Genomic DNA, 23,487 nt, shown 5'->3' on the forward strand with positions numbered 1-23,487 from the left:
GGAGCCAAGAGGAGCAGGAGTTCTACTCTGGGCCTCACAAGGAAAGAATAGGTCTTGAGTGCCGTAGTTCTCCCCCACCTGCTCTAACCACCCCCCCCCCCCAAGCCACACCCCCTGCCCCGCCTTATCTGTAGCAATATCCCTATATAATGGCACTGTAAGCAGTCTTGCTGCCTACCTGCTGTTGCAAGGGTGGGTCATCCAGCTGTTCAATTTTCCACCACTCCTAGCTGACTTCCCAACTGGCTGCCGGGATTTAAAAATCACCCAGGTCTCATCTCAATAGTGAGGAAATTTCTGCCTCATGATGTTAATCATCCCCCCACCACCCCACCTCCCTCACCACCAATTCTCACCACCCACCGAAATTAGAATCAGGCCCCTAAATTTGTCACATACATGGAACTGCTAAATAGCAAAAACTATCATCTTGAAAAACATGTGATTATTAGCATTTTAATTATCGCTGGCTGGGCCAGCATTTATTGCCCATCCCTAACTGCCCTCCATTCCAAAGGGCATTTGAGAGTGGATCTGGAGTCACATGTAGGCCAGACCAGATAAAGACGGTAGATTTCAATCCCTAAAGGGCATTAGTGAACCAGAGGGGTTTTTACAACAATCGACAATGGTTTCATAATCATCATTAGACTTTTTAATTCCAGATATTTATTGAATTCAAATTTCACCATCTACCATGATGGGATTCGAACCCAGGTCCCAGATCTTTCCCTGGGTCTCTGGATTACTAGTCCAGTGACAATACCACTACGCCACCACCTTCCCTGGCATGCAGGGTATGACAAATCTCATGATTCACAATGAAATTATTTCTAACATGCTGTTATGTTAACAAATGGTGACTGATGAGTTCTTTTTTTTTTATAGCTTTTGGCTGATTTGGAAAACAATCCAATGTTTGCTGATGATCTAGAATGTCAAAAACTTCTTATGGAAGCTATGAGGTATCATCTATTGCCAGAGAGACGACCCATGATGCAAAGTCCCAGAACCAAACCCCGAAAGTCTACAGTAGGAGCACTTTATGCAGTAGGAGGAATGGACACTACCAAGGGTAAGACTGAACAGGTGATTGAAGCCTGTATTGGTGATAATATTAACACACTTGGAAAGATACCATACTATTCTTGTGATTTTGTCGGTGACAGTCCTCATGCTTACATTCACAATATTGGGATTCATTATAGTACATGTAGTTAAGCTATTTCCTCTGCTGGGAAAATCCAGAACAAGACGATGCAATCTAAAACTTAAAACTAGCCCATTTAGGAGTGAAATTAGTAAGCATGCCTTCAAAGGCAAGAGGAAATCTGGACAAAGTTTTCCTCTCTGCTTTTTTAAAAATGTTTTCCCGCTATCCCATGTTGCAGTTTCCACTTCTTCAGTTGAGAAATTATTCCTTCATTACCCTCCAGGAGGTCCATGACACATAGAATCATTACAGTGCGAAAGGAGGCTATTCAGCCCATCAAGTCTGCACCAACCATAATCCCACCCAGACCCTGTTCCTCTAACCATACATATTTACCCTGCTCATCCCCCTGACACTAGAGTCAATTTAGCATGGCCAATCAACCTAACCTGCACATCTATGGACTGTGGGAGGAAGCCCAAGCACCTGGAGAAAACCTACGCAGACACAGGGAGAATATGCAAACTCCACACAGACAGCGACCCGAGGCCAGAATTGAACCCAGGTCCCTGGCATTGGGAGGCAGCAGTGCTAACCACTGTGCCACCATGCCCTTTTGTCCCACAATTTTATGATCAGCGCTTTGACTATTGTTCTATGCTTTCATAATGGGCCACAGTTGAGATTAGGCCCTCCTGCACGAATTTCAAACAATGAAGAACCATATTTCACCACTTCGCATTTGCAGAATGGTATTGCTATATCTATATCGACCACCCTAATCGTTGTTGCTTTATGTCCCACCATGATTGTAATCTTGTGTGTGATTTAACACCTTAGACAATAAATAACAGTAACAGAGCATTGGGAAGCCAAGCAACTCAGCCATGGTTCACCAGCAATGTTAAGACTCATTTACAATCACTGCAGTGCAGAAGAAGGCCATTCAGCCCATCGAGTCCATACCAACTCTCTGACAGTATCTCACCCAGGCCCTATCCCTATAACCCCACATATTTACCCCATAATTCCCCTAACCTACACATCTTGAGACACTAAGGGGCAATTTAGCATGGCCAATCTACCAAACCTGCACATCTTTGGACTGTGGGAGGAAACCAGAGCACCCGGAGGAAACCCATGCAGACATGGGGAGAACGGGCAAACTCCACACAGACAGTCACTCGAGGCTGGAATTGAACCCGGGTTCCCGGCGCTGTGAGGCAGCAGTGCGAACCATTGTGCCACGTGCTGGTTAAAAGCTAGGGCTTGATAATTCTACTGAATTTATATCTTCTAAGTTTATAACTCTTTCAGTATTTCTCTAATGTGCAATTACCAATTTCTACAGGTGCTACAACAGTAGAGAAATATGATCTCAGGACAAACAATTGGATACAAGTAGGCACAATGAATGGGAGACGACTGCAGTTTGGTGTGGCAGTGATTGATAGTAAGCTGTATGTCGTTGGTGGGAGAGATGGATTAAAGACATCCAACACTGTCGAGTGCTACAATCCAACAGCCAAGGTCTGGTCCATAATGCCTCCAATGTCCACTCACAGGCATGGCCTAGGTAAGCAAAAACTATTTGTATCTTGAACACAAATATTTATTTTAAATATATTAAGGTCCCCATAGAAACCAATAATTATTAAAAGTAAAAATGGATTTCCAAGTGACCAACAGAAAAAATCAGGGCAGGATTTCACGTTTTAAGACTTCTATTGTAACAAACTAAAATCAATCTAGGCTAAACATTATTTAATAGGCAACTAATATACACAACTGCTAAAAAGATCCATCAACTGATTGACAAAACTGAAAATATTTTATGGCCCGTTTGTAAGTTAAGCCACTCCCAGCAGATAAGTAGACTTGTAGGTTCAACTCAAAACCCCTCCCAGTTTTCAGCAGACTCCCTTCTCCCTGCCACACCAGGGTAAGTCTTCCAGTGTCCTTTGAAAGTCATTGTCCCTGTCACAGGGCAGGACTTACTCAGTTAATGGAGGAGCGTTGGGGAGAGTTACAGAACAAAGAGATCTAAGGGTACATGTTCATATCTCCTTGAAAGTGGAGTCACAGGTGGACAGAGTGGTGAGGAAGGCATTCAGCATGCTTGGTTTCATTGGTCAGAACATTGAATACAGGAGTTGGGACGTCTTGTTGAAGTTGTACAAGACATTGGTGAGGCCACACTTGGAATACTGTGCACAGTTCTTGTCACCCTATTATAGAAAGGATATTAGTAAACTAGAAAGAGTGCAGAAAAGATTTACTAGGATGCTACCGGGACTTGATAGTTTGAGTTATAAGGAGAAGCTGGATAGACTGGGACTTTTTTCTCTGGAGCTAGAAGGCTGAGGGGTGATCTTATAGAGGTCTATAAAATAATGAGGGCACAGATCAGCTAGATAGTTAATATCTTTTCCCAAAGGTAGGGCAGTGTAAAACTAGAAGGTATAAGTTTAAGGTGAGAGATACAAAGCTGTCCAGAGGGGCAATTTTTTCACACAGAGGGTGGTGAGTGTCTGGAACAAGCTGCCAGAGATAGTAGTAGAGGCGGGTACAATTTTATCTTTTAAAAAGCATTTAGACAGTTACATGGGTAAGACGGGTATATAGGGATATGGGCCAAATGCGGGCAATTGGGATTAGCTTAGGGGTTTAAAAGAAAAGGGTGGCATGGACAAGTTGGGCCGAAGAGCCTGTTTCCATGCTGTAAAACTCTATGACTCTAATGGAGGGTGCAAATATTTCAAGCAGTTGTTTACACCTGACTGAAGTGTGATCAGCTTAGCCATTAAGTCCTTTGGTGATTTCTGATTAGATCAAGCAGACTCACTACTTTCAGTACTTCCACCCTGACTCGCTTCTCTACCCCTGGATCTTTGGAGCTCCTGCAACTGCTGGAAGCCTACTCACTGACTTAGAATCATAGAATCATAGAATCCCTACAGTGCTGAAAGAGGCCATTTGGCCCATCAAGCCTGCACCGATCACAATCTCTCCCAGGCCCTACCCCCACAACCCCACGTATTTACCCTGCTAACCCTTGACACTAAGGGGCAATTTAGCAGAGCCGATCAACCTAACCCACACATCTTTGAATTTCTTCTCATTGTGGGTGACGGGCTGTTAGTGGCAGGAATGATATGCAACCTTGTTGTTCCATGTCACATTGTCTGCCAGTCCCAGGATCTGGAGGACACCAGGAGATATTATTCCCATCACAATTTGGGGGATTGTCCTTTACAAAAATGTAGGTACTTCTAATTATATATATTTAATGCCACATGTCTGTGAAATAGCTTTTTAAAAATACTTTTGTTGGCATGGCTACCATTTAATGTAAGCAAATTTTGTTGGCAGTGTTGTCACATGGGTATACCCCTTTATTTTTGAAAGTATGAATTTTCAACTTTCAACTGACTGGAAATGTTGCAGTTTGAAATAAGACAGAGCAAACTTCTTAAAAATGCAAAGGCACACTCCCAAGGTGAAGATGAGAAACAAACAAATTCCCCTCAGGGGAATGTGATATTCCACACACCCATTGAAACTGTCTAAGGAAGAGACATTAAAATGCAAAGTACTGGATATTGAAACAAGGCTGCTACAGGTAGATACATCCAAAACCTCTTAGAAATACTTAATGGCTGAATTATTTCAAAACAAGGCTGCCAGATATTAGACAGAGATTGCAAGTGGCACAGGTGGTATTGAGAACGTCTTTAGAAGATGAAACTGGCTGAGGGCTGCTCTCTCTCTCTCTCTCTTGGAATAAGTGTGTCACCCAATTTAAGAAGCCAACTCGACCACTCACTGACCAGCAAACTGAGATCTCCGAATAATTGCAACACTTTCTACATCTGACTGCATCCAAGAAACCAGCTAATCTAAAAAAGCCGCAGCGTTTAACATCTTGTGTGTGTGCGCGTGTGTGGGCGTGTATGCTTGCGTGGGAGCATCCGACAGTCCAGGTTGAATGGAAGGGGCCCTTCACACCTGTGCATAGATTTTATATTTATACCTTGCTACATTGCTCTTTTATTGATAAAATACTCTATGGACTAATTATCTACATGTCTTAAAGCAACTACCACCTGCTGTCACTGTATAGCACGTTAGACAGACCTACTTATGTTCCTGGATTGATCGAGTGCCCTATATTTCAGGGATTAGAATCTTACAGCAAGTGTAAACTTGAACAGCTAAACTCTCAATTTAATTTATCCAGAATACAGAGAAAACAGCTCTACGGTGTAGAGTGAGGCAATATAATAAATTTAAGTCCAGCATATAACATAAAAGCAGCCAAAGGAAAGGTTTAGCCAATCAGTTTGTGAATAGTTATTTTGACACGGCTAAAGGCATTGATTCTAATTTTAATTCTTGTCTCTGTCCATGAAATGAATAGGGTTAGAATGAGTTAAATTCTCATCCAAATCTTTTATTGGAGAAGGCCAACTGTACTCCAAATATCTGGGGTTGGATTTTCAGTTGCTATTGGAGCCAGGAACTGCTATGGGCATGATTGGTAAACTGTGTCCCTGAGGTGCGGCACTGGATCGATCCCACCATGTCTAGAACAATTTGCAATTTTCAAAGGGCCTGCAGCAGGGAGGGAATGGCAAACCTACTTGTCGCCAATTATTGACTCCCTTATTATGTTCCTCAAGAATCTTGTTAAGGGGCCTGTTTGGAACAGAATGAGATTTTCACTCTTTTTTCTAAACAAATTTAAATTGCCTGGGGCAGTCACCCAGAGCAAAAGAAAGTTGGTTTCCATCTGTTTTTTTTAGGTTGAAGGGTCAACTAGCACCAGGTCCACCCAACATGGTGGCAACAGACAGCTAGTTCCTGCCTTTTGGGAGCACTTGGCACCTCTAACTGGGCACAGATATTAGCTCCTGCCCCAAGTTTGAAGTTTATTTATTATTTATTTACAAGTAAGCTTACATTAACACTGCAATGAAGTTAGTGTAAAAATCCCCAAGTCACCACGCTCTGGCATCTGTTCGGGCACACTGAGGAAGAATTTAGCATGGCCAATGCACCTAACCAGCACGTTTTTCAATCTGTGGGAGGAAACTGGAGCATCTGGAGGAAACCCACGCAGACACAGGGAGAATGTGCAGACTCCACACAGACAGTGACCCAAGCCGGGTAATCGAATTTGGGTCCTGACGCTGTGGGGCAACAATGCTAACCACTATGCCACCATTAGCCCAATTACATTTCAAAATAGTATCTCAAGACCAATGCAGTTCTGGTGTTGAGTAGGAACCCAAATTCATCTGGTGTCAGATTTCTGACCCCATTTTAAAAATCTGGTCTCCGAAAAGAAGTTATTCAACGTCATTGTTTTTTGAAGTTACTACAGCCAAATTTATTGCTAAAGTAGTCACTGATGCACAGGGATTGTGGGATAGGCAGGCAGTACCCAACCTGCCAGGGCACACAGCTAATACAGAGCTTCATGTCCAGTCAATGATTGGAATCATCAAATATCCACAAAGTTCATTTGACTTATCGTAACAAGCTACATTATAATGCATGTTTGTTATTGCAAATTAAAACTTTATTGTTGATGTACATGAATTTTGTGTTCATTTGTCTTAGGTGGACATAAACATATAATCTGCAGTATTCCAGGACATAACAAATGCCTTTTGTAATTATGTTTAAATTTTATAATAATGAAGGATACATTTCTGTAGTAAGTTTGTGCAATTTGCAATGAAGTGCTGAGACACATATTAACATCCAAATTTCATGACACATAAACGTTATGGTCGTTTCAGAAAGAGAACTGAAATTTCATAAACAAGACAAATAGACTGCTCTTGCTCAGTTCCTGGTGGCCACTTGCCTCCCCAGAACTTTCCACTTTCCTGGATAAGTGCAGCTCCAACTGCAGTCAAGCAACTCAACATTATCCAAGATGTAAAACAACCCATTTAATCGACACACTATCCGCCAACCTAAACATTCACTCCTCCCAGCATCAATGTAGTGACTGCAGTACGTACCATTTATAAGATGCATCTCAGCAACTTGCCAAGGTTCCTTCAACCACCTGAAAGGCCAAGGGCAGCAGGCATATGAGAATGTCACAGCCTGTAAGTTTCCCTTCACATCTTATATCATATTGACTTGATCTCGCCAGAAATCTGGGCCCAGTAAGATCACGGGAGTTCGGACATGAGCCTGATTTTTTGCCTCTGTTGTGACCTTACCGGCCTGCCCTACCCATTGACCAGTGGGACGAGAAGGTAAGATTGCCCCCAAAATGTTTTTTTTAAATTTGTTCATGGGATGCTGGCTGGGCCAATATTTATTGCCCATCCCTAATTGCTGTGAACTAGGTGGGTTGCTAGGCCATATCACAGGGCATTTAAGAGTCAACCACATTGCTGTGGCTCTGGAGTCACATGTAGGCCAGGCAAGGTAAGGATGGCAGATTTCCTTCCCTAAAGGACATTAGTGAACCGGATGGGTTTTTACAACAATCGACCCTGGTCATAGACCTTTAATTCCAGATTTTTAATGAGTTCAAATTTCAATATCTGTCATGGTGAAATGTTTCATTTTAACATTTCAGTGTGTTAATTGTACCCATCTGGAATTCATCAGCTTGTGAGGAACTGGGACATCTACCAATAGCCTGATTGAAAGCAATCCGAACACAAATAAGGCATTTTGCTCATTTGTATGGCTCATTATTGCACCACATGGTATATTTTCCAACTCGGCCAATAGGACATCTTGCAGTCAGACTCAGAGTGAGACTTGAGTCTTATTGAATATAAACAAAATTGAAAATCAATTGTACAGCAGCAAATTACAGAGTTGATTTCCCTCAAGCTATTAGTGGCAAATTAACATCTTATTGAGGCAAGAGGGCTTATCATCTGGCTCAGTTGTGTCTTCTGTAAGTTTAATATGCAGCAACAAGATTGAAGCAAAAATAGTTCAAACTTAAAGTTATTTTCAAATTCTATATTACGTATTGAAAATAAATATTTTAATTTGAGATATCTGTAGATGTTTTATCATTTCATCATCCTCAATCATACTTGAAATTCTTTAGCTAAAACTTCTTGGCATCATTTCATGAAATATATCTGGATTATTAGGTATAATAGAAGTTTTTTAAAAAACTACTTGGCGTCAAAAGATGTTTCATAGAATCAAGGTCAGGCTGTTAAATCAAGAGGAGGAATGATGAATCTTTCATGGATTCATTATTCTAGCTCTAATGTGGAAAAAAATAGGATAGCACAAAAAAGAAAATGCATCATTTTCCCTGTTGGCAAAGATGTTTCAGATCTGAAGCTAAGGTGTAGATTGTGAAGTTGAGCTGCTATGCTTATTCCAGTCACATTAAAGTATTAAGTGAGTGAAATTGGTCTTTGGTAGTTGCGCCAATGGCTGAGAGTGACCAGCCTTTCTGATTTTCTGTTCCATTGAAGTCGAGTTAGCATGGTGTGTAAGTCACTACCGGTAGCGTTTGCTCATTTTGTGCTACTTCAAAGGACCCCACAAAACTGCAACATCCCGATGTAATTCATGGTCATAGAAGATGGGCATCAAAAAATAATGAACAAAATAAAACAAGTGCTGTGGGCCAATATTTTCCATAGCTGCGAGTGATTTACATTGATTTACTTTCTGAAAACAGATCACCATCCTCATCAGAATTTTGCTTCTATACCAGGGAATCTTCGTTCTCACATCTTTTAATAAATATTGAAACACCCAATTGCTTTATTTCAGATTTTAGTCTGTTATTTCATTTAGAGGTTAAACGAACAGTGACTTAATACATTACTGCTGTGACCAGGGAACATTGTGGGTGAGATTTTCCAGCGGTGCTCGGCTCAAAAACAGAAAATTCCGCCCAAGGTCAATGGACCTTTGCATGGTCTGCCCCCCACTACGATTCCTGTGTAAAGTTTATTTATTAGTCACAGATAAGGCTTACATTAACACTGCAATTAAGTTATTGTGAAATTCCCCTAGCCGCCACACTCCGGTGCCTGTTCGGGTCAATGCACCTAACCAGCACATCTTTCAGACGGTGGGAGGAAACCGGAGCACCCGGAGGAAATCCACGCAGACACAGGGAGAATGTGCAAACTCCACGCAGGCAGTGACCCAAGCTGGGAATTGAACTCGGGTCCCTGGCACTGTAAGGCAGCAGTGCTAACCACTGTGCCACCGTGCGGCCCCACAGACAGACCAGGAAACCTCCCCCGAGTGTCAGACTGTATTGCCAGCATGTTATTCTGCTCAGGTTCCAAAAAAAAAACAGAAGATAGACTTTTATCTTTTTCTCACCCTTTTTGATCTCAAGATGGCCAAAGGCACTTTACAGTCAATGGAGTACTTTTTCAAGTGTAGTCACTGTTGTAATAATAATGTAGTAATTACAGCAGCTAATTTGACACAGAAAGATCCCCACCAAGAACAACACTGAGGTAATGACCAGTTCAGCTGGATTTTTATGAAATGATGTTGAGGGATAGGTGCTGTCCAGGACATAGCAGAAGAGAAACAATGTGAAGGAAATGGTCCGAGTGAATACGATCAATAATTTATAACTATTGACATCAAAGCACCCCATGACTGATTGAGCGAATTGACTGACCTGATAGCAGCACTCAGAAGCACAGAGAACCCTTTCCATTTAAGTGAGTAGGCATTTTGTTTTGTTTTAATGTACCACTCAATTAGTGCAATTGCCTTATACTCCCATAAATCCATCAAATAAGGTTCAGCAATTTGTTTCACTGTATAGATTTCTATGTCACCAACATGTTCATGTTAAAATGACACGTAGGAATTGCCTTTTTAAAATATATGTCTCTTTAGCTGGAAGTATTTGAATCTTTGACCCACATTTGGGTCATCAGGCATTAGCAAGAATCACTGTGGTGTTAGATTGGGCGCAGCTATGTTACCCTCTTCAATCGTTAAAGAGCTAATCAACACACATGCTTGAACTTTCCTATTGATGTTACTTTAATATCGGTGGTTGCTCAGATATGATAATTACTGCTGACATTAAATTCTAATTGTTAGAAACAAACTGGCCTGTCATGGCTCACACCGTTATGAACAGAACCTGGTAAGGCGCTGTAGAGTGACCAGCACTATTATAAGTGAGGGATAGACACCTTGGAGCAAATGGGAGTAAATTGCTGATGTTAAATAAATCTAAACTTTCTCACATGTTTTTCATGCATTGGAAATACATTGGAATCATTACAGACCCAAAGTCATAACTGTTGATTTAGATAATCGCAAAATACATTTGCGTATAGGCCATGAAATGTGGGAAAAGTTGAACAGTCTGAATTTCATTAATAAGATATTTTGCCAATTTCTTATTCTGTCATAAGCAGAGTGATGCAGGGCAATGTTACATAATAGGGCAAGAAATGGACCAATTTCTCTTCAGGGTTTGATTCCCGAATGGATTATAATTATCCTTCCTGTGGTGAACCATCGTTGGTTCACCACTGGGGTTGTTATTGTTGTTGTTATGGGGGTTGTACTATGTTGTTGGGATAGGGTGTTTACCTGTCCCAAGTGTTATCATGGCACACTCCAGTGGGGTCCCGCCTCCGGTGGCAGGGTATAAGACCCCCTGCTCCGGCAGGACCCCTTCAGTCTGAACGGGTGAATTTGTGTTAGTAGTTTCATTGTTAATGTATTAAAGCCTTCAGTACTAAAGCCTTGTTTCCGGGTGCTCATTGAGGTGCATCAATTTAATACATTAACTGAGAATATGGAACAGATCCTAAAACCGGATCGTCTGACACTGGACCCACGTGCGGTCGGTGCAGCTAACACGTTCGAACATTGGTGGAAGTGCTTCGAGGACTACCTGGCAGCCTCGGTAGCTATCACTACAGACACTGATAGACTCCAGGTCCTCCACGCAAGGGTAAGCGACACGATTTACCTAGCCATTCGTGCAGCTTCCACTTACCAGGGTGCCGTCGAGCTCCTAAAGAATAGGTACATTACGCCACCCAACGAGATTCACGCTCGTTATCTCCTCGCTACACGACGTCGGCAGTCGGGCGAGACCATAGAAGACTACGCCAATGAACTCCTGCAGCTTGCCAGGGGTTGTGACTGTAAGGATGTCTCCGCCGAGCAGTACATGCAAGACCTCGCCCGAGACGCGTTCGTAGCAGGGGTAGGGTCCTTGTACATCAGACTTAAATTATTAGAAAAGGGGAAACTCAACTTGACCCAGGCAATGGGGATGGCCGTGAGGTTGGAGGCGGCGTCGAAGAGCTTGGCGCTGTACCCCGAGGACCACGTGCAGTCAACGTGGTTGGAGCAAGCTCTGCTCCCTCCTCGCCCCGCGAACCCGCGCTCCCAGATCGATTCGACGATGGCGGCAGCTCCAGGGGGCCAGCGATGCTATTTTTGCGGTGGGGCTAAGCATCCACGGCAGCAGTGTCCGGCAAGAACGGCAATCTGCAGCCAGTGCGGTAAAAAAGGCCACTACAGCAAAGTCTGCAGGTCCAAACCTAAAAACGGCAGTGCAGCTTGTAACCCTCCAGAACGGAGACCATCTCTTTCGGCGCTGCAGTACCCACGAGGTCCGACCACGTGCGATCTCAGGACGGCGCCATCGTGGCAAACAGAGGAGGAGGAAGACCACCAGGAGTCGCTGCGCTTGGAGCCCTCGGCCACATGCGATTCATGGGGGCGGCCATCATGGTCCACGACGACTAGGAGCGACCAGCAGGGGTCCTCAGCATCCACATCGGCAGCATGCAGCAGCGACCAGCAGGGGTCCTCAGCATCCACATCGGCAGCATGCAGTGACACCCAGGGGCCAACGGTGGCGTCGATCTCTCTGGATCAGACCAGGCATTACAGACTGGAACATTCTATGATGGAGGTAAAGGTTAGTGGCAGAACTGTAAATTGTCTGTTTGACAGTGGGAGCACCGAAAGTTTCATACACCCTGAAACTGCTAAAAGGTGTGGACTCCGGGTTCTCCCTGCCAAGCAGACCATTTCCATGGCATCACAGTCCCGGTCTGTACCGATCCAAGGACGATGTATGGTAACTCTTGAGGTACAGGGCACAGTTTACGAGCAATACAGGCTCCTTGTGTTACCTCACCTTTGCGCGCCAATTCTCCTCGGACTAAACTTTATGGCCCACATGAGGAGTGTGATCCTACAGTACGGTGGGCCACTCCCTTCACTGGCCGTAGGGAGCCAGCCGCAGCCTCCAAATTGCCCAAAACGCCCCGCGTGCAATCTATCCACCCTGAAGATCACGACACCATCCCTTTTTAAAAATCTGGTACCTGGCTGCAAGCCCATCGCTACTAAAAGTAGGCGTTACAGCGCTGAGGACCGGATCTTTATTAGATCTGAGGTTCAGTGGCTCCTCAAGGAAGGGATCATACAGGCCAGTGCTAGTCCGTGGAGAGCGCAGGTCGTGGTAGTCAAAAGCGGGAACAAACCTCGGATGGTCATCGACTATAGTCAGACCATTAATAGATACACGCAGCTGGATGCGTATCCTCTCCCGCGCATTTCTGATATGGTCAATCAGATTGCGCAGTACCGAGTGTTTTCTACCATAGACCTTAAGTCCGCCTACCATCAACTCCCCATCCGCCCAGAGGACCGACAATATACGGCTTTTGAGGCGGATGGTCGTCTATACCAATTCCTCAGGGTTCCATTTGGTGTCACCAATGGGGTCTCGGTCTTCCAGCGTGCTATGGACCGAATGGTGGACCAGAACGGGTTGCGGGCTACCTTCCCGTACCTGGATAACGTCACCATCTGCGGCCATGACCAGCAGGACCACGACACGAATCTCCAACACTTTCTACGCACTGCATCTCGCCTGAATCTGACCTATAACAGGGAGAAGTGCGTATTCCGTACGCGTAGGTTAGCCATCCTCGGATACGTGGTGGAAAACGGGGTCATTGGCCCTGATCCAGACCGTATGCGCCCACTCACTGAACTTCCCTTGCCCGCTAGCACGAAAGCACTGAGGAGATGCCTCGGGTTCTTTTCGTATTATGCACAGTGGGTCCCCAACTACGCGGACAAAGCTCGTCCGCTCATTAAGTCCACGACCTTCCCACTTACGCCGGAGGCCCAATTGGCCTTCAAGGTTTTGAAAAGCGACATCTCGAAAGCCACGATGCACGCGGTGGATGAATCCATCCCTTTCCAGGTGGAGAGTGATGCATCGGACTTCGCCCTAGCCGCCACACTAAACCAGGCAGGCAGGCCCGTCGCGTTTTTTTCCCGCACCCTTCAAGGCCCAGAGATTCGGCACTCAGCGGTGGAAAAGGAGGCTCAGGCCATTGTGGAGGCAGTCAGACACTGGCGCCATTACCTGGCAGGTAAGCGGTTCACCCTGATCACGGATCAACGATCCGTGGCGTTTATGTTCAGTAACACGCAGAGGGGCAAGATCAAGAACGATAAGATCTTGCGGTGGAGAATTGAGCTCTCCACCTATAATTACGATATTATGTATCGTCCAGGGAAGCTCAATGAGCCCTCGGATGCCCTCTCGCGCGGAACATGCGCCATCATGCAGGAGGACCGCTTGAAGGCTCTCCACAATGATCTGTGTCATCCTGGAGTCACCAGACTCTACCACTTCATAAAAGCCCGCAACCTACCCTACTCGGTGGAGGAGGTCAGGTCAGTTACTAGAAGTTGTCGGATTTGCGCAGAATGCAAACCACACTTTTATCGACCAGACCGGGCACATTTGGTCAAGGCCACTCGCCCTTTTGAGAGGCTGAGTGTAGATTTTAAGGGCCCCCTTCCCTCAACGGATCGGAATGTCTATTTTCTTAACATAATAGACGAATTTTCCCGGTTTCCGTTTGTTTTCCCCTGTGCGGACACGTCGACTGCCACCGTCATCAAGGCATTCAGTGAGCTTTTTACCCTGTTCGGGTACCCCTGCTATATTCATAGCGACAGGGGCTCGTCGTTCATGAGCAACGACTTGAGGCAATTCCTGCTCTCATTCGGGATTGCCTCTAGTAGAACCACGAGCTACAACCCTAGGGGTAACGGACAGGTGGAAAGGGAGAATGCTACAGTCTGGAAGGCTGTCCTACTGGCACTGAAATCCAAGGGCCTTCCAGTCTCCCGGTGGCAGGAGGTCCTTCCAACTGCGCTCCATTCTATCCGCTCCCTCCTGTGTACGGCAACCAATGCTACTCCCCACGAGAGGATGTTCTCATTCCCTCGGAAGTCGTCCTCGGGGACCTCATTGCCAGCCTGGTTGACGTACCCAGGACCCGTCCTTCTGCGGCGCCATGTGAGGGCTCGCAAGTCCGACCCCTTGGTCGAACCGGTCCAACTCCTCCACGCCAACCCTCAGTATGCCTATGTGGCATATCCTGACGGGCGAGAGGACACTGTCTCCATTAGAGACCTGGCGCCCGCAGGGGACGTAGCAACTCCTGTCGCTCCTATTCCCCCAGTCACAGATCCACTACTCCTCATTACTTCCCCAGACGTGGCGCGGTCAGCACCGGGACCAGTGCATAACACTTTTACTCCCATGTACAGCTTGCCTGAGACTCGGAGATCGGCGCCACCATCATCACCACCACCACCACCACCAAACGTTCCAGGATCCCCTACACCATCGCCTCATCAGGGCCGGCCGGCCCGGGAGTCTTTGAGGGGACAGCCAGATGTTGCTTTGAGAGAGCCACCGCAAGCACCTGCTCCGGTTTCGCAACCGGTGTTGAGAAGATCGCAGCGTCGGTGTGGTCCTCCAGACCGTCTGGACTTGTGAATCCTGTTATTTTTTTTGTCATTGTCTGTTTTCATCCACCCCGCCACCTTTGGTTCCTAAAGGAGGGGTGAATGTGGTGAACCATCGTTGGTTCACCACTGGGGTTGTTATTGTTGTTGTTATGGGGGTTGTACTATGTTGTTGGGATAGGGTGTTTACCTGTCCCAAGTGTTATCATGGCACACTCCAGTGGGGTCCCGCCTCCGGTGGCAGGGTATAAGACCCCCTGCTCCGGCAGGACCCCTTCAGTCTGAACGGGTGAATTTGTGTTAGTAGTTTCATTGTTAATGTATTAAAGCCTTCAGTACTAAAGCCTTGTTTCCGGGTGCTCATTGAGGTGCATCACTTCCATCCTATACCCATTCTTCCTGTGTAGACCTAGACAGTAAAGGTGTTGCGTCAATACTGAATGCCTTCATTGCTGACCCATTTGGGTGCGCTATCATTCAGTGTTAAATCCAAATTTACATATATCCCCTGTTATTTAACGGGTATATTTAGTGATTTTCAAGACCACATTAACAGCAAAAGTAAAATGCAATGCTCTTTTAGGTCATTCACAGATACAGGCTGGACTTTTCTGGTTGTTCACACCCCCCCGCTGCTGCAAATGAGGACAGAGAATTTGACGCACAGCCAAACCCCCACTCACTGCAGCGGGATCAGAGAACGTCACCGGCGACAATGGCGGAAAATTCTGGCCATACAACCCATGAGTTATTAATCCAAAAACAAGCACTATTATTTGTATTATGTATAGATATGCTCAGAGATGGATACGCTTATTCTGAAGAAGTGGAGGTCCAGACTCTTTACCAGTTAGACAATATGCAGAGCACCACGTCGGTAAGGATATTGATCCACTGGTGCCCTCTAATGTTGAGTCTGCTGGACTATGTCCCTATGGCAGCATCTGCAGTAAAAGTAGGACACTGAATGCCATTATTGCAAAATATACCTGCTATCTTAGTGCAGCAACCAGAGATTTCAAACTATATTTCCAATCTTGAAATGATTAACTGTGGATGATCCTGGCATAATCCTGTGTCTATATTTTACTTACCATACTAGTTCACTGTCCTAATTCCAAATACAGTAAGAAGTTTAACAACACCAGGTTAAAGTCCAACAGGTTTATTTGGTAGCAAAAGCCACACAAGCTTTCGGAGCTGCAAGCCCCTTCTTCAGGTGAGTGGGAATTCTGTTCACAAACAGAGCATATAAAGACACAAACTCAATTTACATGAATAATGGTTGGAATGCGAATACTTACAACTAATCATAATGTTGAAAGAACATTATGTTGTTTTGTTTCTTAAAGACTTGATTAGTTGTAAGTATTCGCAATACAACCATTATTCATGTAAATTGAGTTTGTGTCTTTATATGCTCTGTTTGTGAACAGAATTCCCACTCACCTGAAGAAGGGGCTTGCAGCTCCGAAAGCTTGTGTGGCTTTTGCTACCAAATAAACCTGTTGGACTTTAACCTGGTGTTGTTAAACTTCTTACTGTGTTTACCCCAGTCCAACGCCGGCATCTCCACATCCTAATTCCAAATATGCAGATTCCCTGGATTGGACCAGCTATGTTCATTACTCAGTTCGTGCTAACTTGGGATAGCACTCAAGACCTTAAATAAGCAGCTTCGCAAAAAGATGAACATGAACCTGTTCTCAAATGTACAAGAGGAATACATGAGGTCTGATGTGGGATGCTGTAGAAGTTTTGGGCTGTTAGTATGATGTCACTATATCGAACCCTACAGGAAGGTAAACATTCTGCCCACGGTATTTTTGACATGAGAATTTGAAAATTCATTGAAAGTGAAATCTTTAGCAAGCTTTCACTATTGATAGCTGTATACTTACATAAAGGACAGAATTTTCCCATCCCACTTGCCACAGGAATCACAGCGGGTGGGGGGGTTTGACCTCAGGCAGGATTTTCCAGTCTTGGGGCGAGCGTGGCCAGAAAATCCCACACAAAGTATTTCAAGCTGATTCTAAAATATGAAAATTCCCTAAATGAGATTTATTTGTCTTTTTGCGACCTTCTTTACAATTAAGCAGTGTAAAATCAATATAACTAAATATAATCTGATCCAAGCATTATCTGTGTTTTAACCATTTAAAATAATTCACATTAATGAGCAGGATTTCACAAAATCATAGAAGGTTTAAAGCACAGCAGGCCATTCAGCCAGTCTTGCCTGTGCTGACTCTGCGTATGAGCAACTCAGCTAACACCATTCCCCCAGTCTTTCCTATAGCCTTGCGAATGCTCTCTCTTCATGCTTATCCAATTCCCTTTAGAAGGCTCCTATTGGATCTACCCGCACTATAGTTTCAGGTAGAGGGTTCCAGATCCTAATCGCTCACTGCACAATTACATTTTCCTCATATTTCTTATTAATCACCTGCGGCTGCATGGTGGCACAGTCGTTAGCACTGCTGCCTCACAGCGCCAGGGACCCAGGTTCGGTTCTCAGCTTGGGTCACTGTCTGTGCGGAGTCTGCGCGTTCTCCCTGGGCTTCCTCTGGGTATTCCGATTTCCTCCCACAGTGTGGCGACTAGGGGATTTTCACAGTAACTTCAGTGCAGTGTTAATGTAAGCCTACTTGCGACAATAAAAATAATTAAACTTAAATAAATGTTCCCTGGTTCTCAACTCTTCTGACAATAGAGACAGTTTTGCTCGATTGATTCTTCCTCCATCGCTCAAGATTTTGAAGACATCTATCAAATCTTCTCTCAACCATCTCCTTTAAAAGGTGCTTTATAAAATAAAGAGTCTTTCTAATTCTACAATTTCCATTAGTTTCTGTATTTTAAAAAATTTTTGTTCCTGAGATGTGAGCATTGCTGACTGGGTTAGCATTTATTGCCCATCCCTTATTGCCCTCCAGATGATGGTGGTGGGTTGCCTTCTTGACCAGCTGCAGTCCATGTATTGTAGGAATACCCACAATGCTGTTATGAAGGGAGTTCCAGGATTTTGACACAGCGACAGTAGAGGAATGGCGATATGTTTCCATGCCAGCATGGTGTGGGACTTGCAGGGAAACTTGCAGGTGATAGAGCACCCATGTATCTGCTGTCCTTTTGCCTTCTAACTGCCAAGAGGTGACAGATTTTGAAGATATTGCCGAAGGAGTCTTTGTGACTTGCTGCAGTGCATCTTGGAGATGATACACATTGGCTGCCACTGTATATTGGTGGAGAGTGTGAATGTTTAAGGTGTTGGGTGGGATGCAAATCAAGCAGACATCTTTGTCCTGAATTGCATCAAGCTTCTTGAGTATTGTTGGAGCGGCACTCATGCATCATTCCATCACACTCCTGAATTGTGCCTCATAGATGGTGTTCAGGCTTTGGGGAGTTAAGTGGTGAGTTACTCACCACAGGTTTCCTAGCCGCTGAACTGCTCTTGTAGTCACAGTATTTTTATGGCCAGTCCAGTTCTGTTTCTGCTTCTGTTTCTGCTACTGTGCCACCTCCTTAAGGGATCAGTCTGGTCCCTCAAGGGGGCGGCACGGTAGCACAGTTAGCATTGCTGCTTCAAAGCTCCAGGGACACAGGTTCAATTTCCAGCTTGGGTCGCTGTCTGTGTGGAGTTTGCATGTTCTCCCCGTGTCTGCATGTGTTTCCTCCGGGTGCTCCAGTTTCCTCCTACACTCTGAAAGACGTGCTGGTTAGGTGCATTGACCCAAACAGGTGCTGGACTGTGATGACTAGGGGAATTTCACAGTAACTTCATTGCAGTGTTAATGTAAGCCTACTTGTGACTAATAAATAAACTTTAACTTTAACTTTGACTCCAATGACATCCATTTGTTGTCTCTTTGTTCAGTCTGTCCTCCCACCACATTGTCTACTATGCTCCCAACAGCATACAAGAAAGTGCTAACTTGCCCGGGATTTTCTGACTCTGCCACATGGTGGATATAGGGCCCTTCAAGTCTTGGTCGACTTTGGCAGAACCAAACTCAGCCCTTGATTTTTGTTCTCTTTATTTGCAAGGATGGTGCTGGGGTACCCGGTAAAATGCCTTCAGCAAATTTGCCATTGCTCAGACTATCTGGGGCCCTCTATATTTTGAAAGGATTCTAGTCGGGGTAATGTAGTAGCCATTTCTGACCCTGGTTCAAGGCTGTCTTTATGATATTTGACTCGACAGTCTCTGGGCTGCGGTGGTACAGTGGTTAGCACTGCTGCCTCACAGCACCAGGGACCCGGGTTTGATGCCTGGCTTGGATCACTGTCTATGCGGGGTCTGCACATTCTCCCTGTGTCTGCGTGGGTTTCCTCTGGGTGCTCCGGTTTCCTCCCACAGTGCAAAAGATGTGTTGCTTAGATGCATTGGCTATGCTAAATTCTCCCTCAGTGTACCTGAACAGGCTCTGGAGTGTGGCGACTAGGGGATTTTCACAGTGACTTCATTGCAGTGTTAATGTCGGCCTACTTATGACACTAATAAGTAAACTTTGAAAACTTTATTTTGTCATCTCTGATATAGTTAGCCTTGAAATGCTTCACCAGCTGCTGTGCACTGTTGTTGGGTTTCATTTGAGGCTTTTTCTAGCATTTTCAACTGTTTTCCTGTGGGTGTAGTCACTGCTGGCATCATCTTTTATTGTGGGTTTATTTTACAATTTGTCAGCTTCTTACACCAGAAGAGATCTTGTTGGAACCGGTGGCCTTTTGTTCAAAAACATTTAAATGCTAACTATTTACAAAGGTTAAATCAGACCAAGATATAGCTGGCACTATTCCCTGAGGTGCTTCACTCTCATCTCCTCTCAGAGAGAGACATCACTGGGATGTAGCTCCTTATGCACATGCTCAGTAGCTATCATTAGAGTTAACTCTTTACCCTACATTGACTGATGAAAAATTGAATCAATTTAGAAATTCATCACTTCACTCTAGTTCATTCCACTCCAACTTTTATACCCCATCCACAATTCAAATTAAGATTCAAAGTACCTGATCTGGACATGGCACTCTTCCACACAATCACACTAACAAAGGTAGCTGGGTCCTGAAGGCTGGCTCTTAAAAGACCAAAACCTCTGATGTCCTTGTACAATCTAAATGCCCAAATAATCTCTAAAATAGGTTATGGGTTTGCACCATAGATCTATCAGGGCTCATCATCATCTACGTGAACTGAACTACACTTCAGCAGCAAGACAGATAACTCATCAGTCTGATGTTGACCTACAATAGATCTTAAAGTCTGAGTCTCAATCTCTCAGCTACTTCATCAAATGGAATCTTTATTTTTGATCAATTCACTATCCACAGCCTATGAAGTCAGGATTATTCTGTTAATGTAAACATGCAGGGGATTTCAGAAATTATGGTGATAAAGTAGTACATCTCTGTTCCATTTTTCAGCAGAACGTTGGACTGCTTGCTGAACAAGGATGTTCCATCTTTATGTTTTTTGCTTTGACGCTATTTTTAAAATGGCCCCAAACTTTAAGGGCTGCTTATTCTGATCCATTTTCCATACTGTGGAACATTTTAGAAGTCGCTACATTTCAATCTATCCCTGTCTCTTTCCAAAATATCCTAACATAAAGAGCACATGTGGAGAATCCAGAAGTCTGTCCATCTGTTCCTACAGAAACAGTTCCCAGGTGGCCTCATTATGAATGCATGGCTGAGTGCCAAGACTCATAAATGCATTTGTTCAGCCAGGATTCTGTTTTGACAACTAAGTGGAATTTTAAATTTGTTTTCTTGACGTCTTTATGTGGTTCGAACTGTTTTCTTTTGTGATTACTTCTATTGATGCCTGAATGTTTATTTGGACAAGCTTAAGAGGTACAATGTGTTTAAAGCTTCTGCCACTTGTACTCTAATTGCCCTGGCTGATTGACACATGTAGACACAGAAGTTTCTTTTTAAAGATGATCTTTGAATTGGTATTTTTATCTTAACACTTGCTGTTATTATCTTACTGGTATCATACATTCTCAGCCAATAGGGTGAGTCAGAGGGTGATGGGATGTGAGGGGCGGGGGCTTGAGGACCTCACCACTTTTGATACAACTCGTTCAATGTCCCAGAAAATCGAAATGGGCCTTCTAACAAACCCGCCTCGGCACTTGATCATGGGTCCCTACAATCTGCTTCTGGTGCCAGCAAGGCCGACTCAATTCCGTCCACTTTTGTTTCAGGAGTAGCAGTACTTGAAGGACCAATGTATGCAGTTGGTGGACACGATGGATGGAGTTACCTTAACACAGTGGAACGATGGGATCCACAAGCTCGTCAGTGGAACTATGTTGCTAGCATGTCAACTCCAAGAAGCACGGTAGGAGTTGCTGCATTAAATGGCAAGTAAGTAGCAAAATTGCAGATCTCTTATGTTAAATCATTGCACTGACTCAAAAATAAACACTGGTATAACTTTTCAATAATGTAACTCACCAAATGTACTTAATGCTAGATGATACAATGGCCCAAATTTCGTCATCAGTGGTAGCTTGACAGCACTTGCTGTTGACCTTGAAGAAAACTATTTACAAAAGGTCTAACAATCTATTTTCCTGATACTAGTTTGAACTCAGCACCAAGTTTAGGGAATCTCCAAGCATCCGGCAGCAGTAATAGGTGGAATTCTCCCATTCGGGTCTAAGTCTGGTGGTGGAGGCAGGGACAGGGAGTGTTTCTCACTGTGGAAGCTGACGGGAAGCCATGTCCTCCAGTCCTGACCTCATTAATCATGACCCAGGGGTTTTGTGCCATCTTTGTGGTGGGTGGGCACGATGGAGTGCATCCTGCCGTCATACCTGGATGCAATATTGAAAAGGCACCCAACACCATTGACCCACCATTGAAGAAAGAAGAAGGATTTCCTGAAGAAAGAAACGGGATCTCCAAGAACACCCTGAAGCTGGATGGTGGGCCTTCCCGAAGACACTGAAGCTGGAAAATCCACCTGATTGATGGTCCCTCATACACTGCTGTGATGTTCCGGGGTCCAGGATTGCTGTTGGCTTTCATCCCAAACTTTGAGGTAGCCCCAGGCATTTGTCAGATAAGTTCCAAATTCTGCATGCCATGTTGGTCCAGATGTGTTCAGGACCGACGGGTTTTCCGGCTGGTGTCATGGAGAACCAGGCCTTGGGGGAAGATTCCGGTCAGAACTTCATTTGCATCCTATTAGCTGGATGCAAATCTGTTTCACACCCAGCCTCTGGTGGGACTTCTGATCCTGCTGTAAATTCATACTGGCGTGAAACTGATATTTGGGCCTCATGCCAAATTCTCTCCCATTTCATCCGCCATTGGCCCTGCTGGCAGGGGCAGGGGGAAATTCTACCTGATCTCATAGAATCCCTACAGTGCAGAAGGAAGCCATTTGGCCCATCGAGTGTGTACCGACCACAATCCCACCCAGGCCCTATTCCTGTTACCCCACATACTTACCCTGCGAATCCCGCTGACACGAGTGTCAATTTAGCATGGCCAATCAACCTAACCTGCACATCTTTGAACTGTGGGAGGAAACTGGAACACCCGGAGGAAACCCATACAGACACGGAGAGAATATGTAAATTCCACACAGAGTGATTTGAGGCCGGAATTTAAACCGGGTCCCTGGTGCTGTGAAGCGGCAGTGTTAACCACTGTGCCACCATGCCGCCCCTTTTTAAAAAAAAATGTCTCCATCAACTTCCCCACTGGAAGAACAACCAGCCCAGTTTCTCCAACCTCACCACATGTGTTCGGGTATGGTGTCCTACACCTTGAAAGTGGCGCATCCTAAATACTGTCAATCACTATTACTACTGACATAGGATACAATGTATCAGTCATATACTTTGTAGTCAATCTGCAAGCAGCAGTGGTAAAGATTAGATGTACAATACTTACCCTCTTAGTGAATATTATCTTTAGATAGTCTTCAAATTAGATGGCACAGTGACACAGTGGTTAACACTGCTGCCTCACAGAGCCAGGGACCCAGGTTCAATTCCGAGCTTGGGTCACTGTCTGTGTGGAGTTTGCATGTTCTCCCTGTGTCTGCGTGGGTTTCCTCCGGGTGCTCTGGTTTTCTCCCACAGTCCAAAGATGTGCGGGTTAGGTGCATTGGCCATGCTAGATTGCCCCTTAGTGTCCCAGGATGTGTAGTTTAGAGGGATTAGCGGGGATAGGGCCTGGGTAGGATTGTTGTCGGTGCAGACCCAATGGGCCAAATGGCCTCTTTCTGCACTGTAGGGATTCTATGATTCTGTAAAGAACCCATACTTTTGTTACACTTCTCTTTTTGTATGGTTTGCTCATTTAACAGAAGAACAATGTAAGAGGATGTCACCCGGCAGTGCTAATAGCCAATCACAGTGAAGAAGTCTCTCAAAGCAAACCAGGAAGTAAACATGCAACCATTACCCTTCACTTCTTATAAATTACACAGAGAACAAAAGAACAATTGGGCCAAAGACAAAAAGCTACAATATCATAAATCTTTTTACAAAGAA

General features: G+C 44.7%; 1 protein-coding gene across 3 annotated transcripts in view; it reads left to right on the top strand.

The window, feature by feature from the left end:
• LOC144492962 (kelch-like protein 4) overlaps window positions 1-23,487 on the top strand; it is a 158,774-nt gene that overhangs the window by 121,459 nt on the left and 13,828 nt on the right. For 2 of the 3 annotated variants that reach the window (XM_078211671.1, XM_078211673.1), the window contains exons 6-8: window positions 889-1,075; window positions 2,505-2,729; window positions 21,181-21,343. In XM_078211671.1, the coding sequence (XP_078067797.1) occupies window positions 889-1,075; window positions 2,505-2,729; window positions 21,181-21,343 (575 nt within the window). The remainder of the gene's footprint in view (window positions 1-888; window positions 1,076-2,504; window positions 2,730-21,180; window positions 21,344-23,487) is intronic. The other variant, XM_078211672.1, reaches the window with a different exon arrangement.

The sequence above is a fragment of the Mustelus asterias genome, chromosome 4 (genome assembly GCF_964213995.1).
Source record: "Mustelus asterias chromosome 4, sMusAst1.hap1.1, whole genome shotgun sequence".
NCBI lineage: Eukaryota > Metazoa > Chordata > Chondrichthyes > Carcharhiniformes > Triakidae > Mustelus > Mustelus asterias.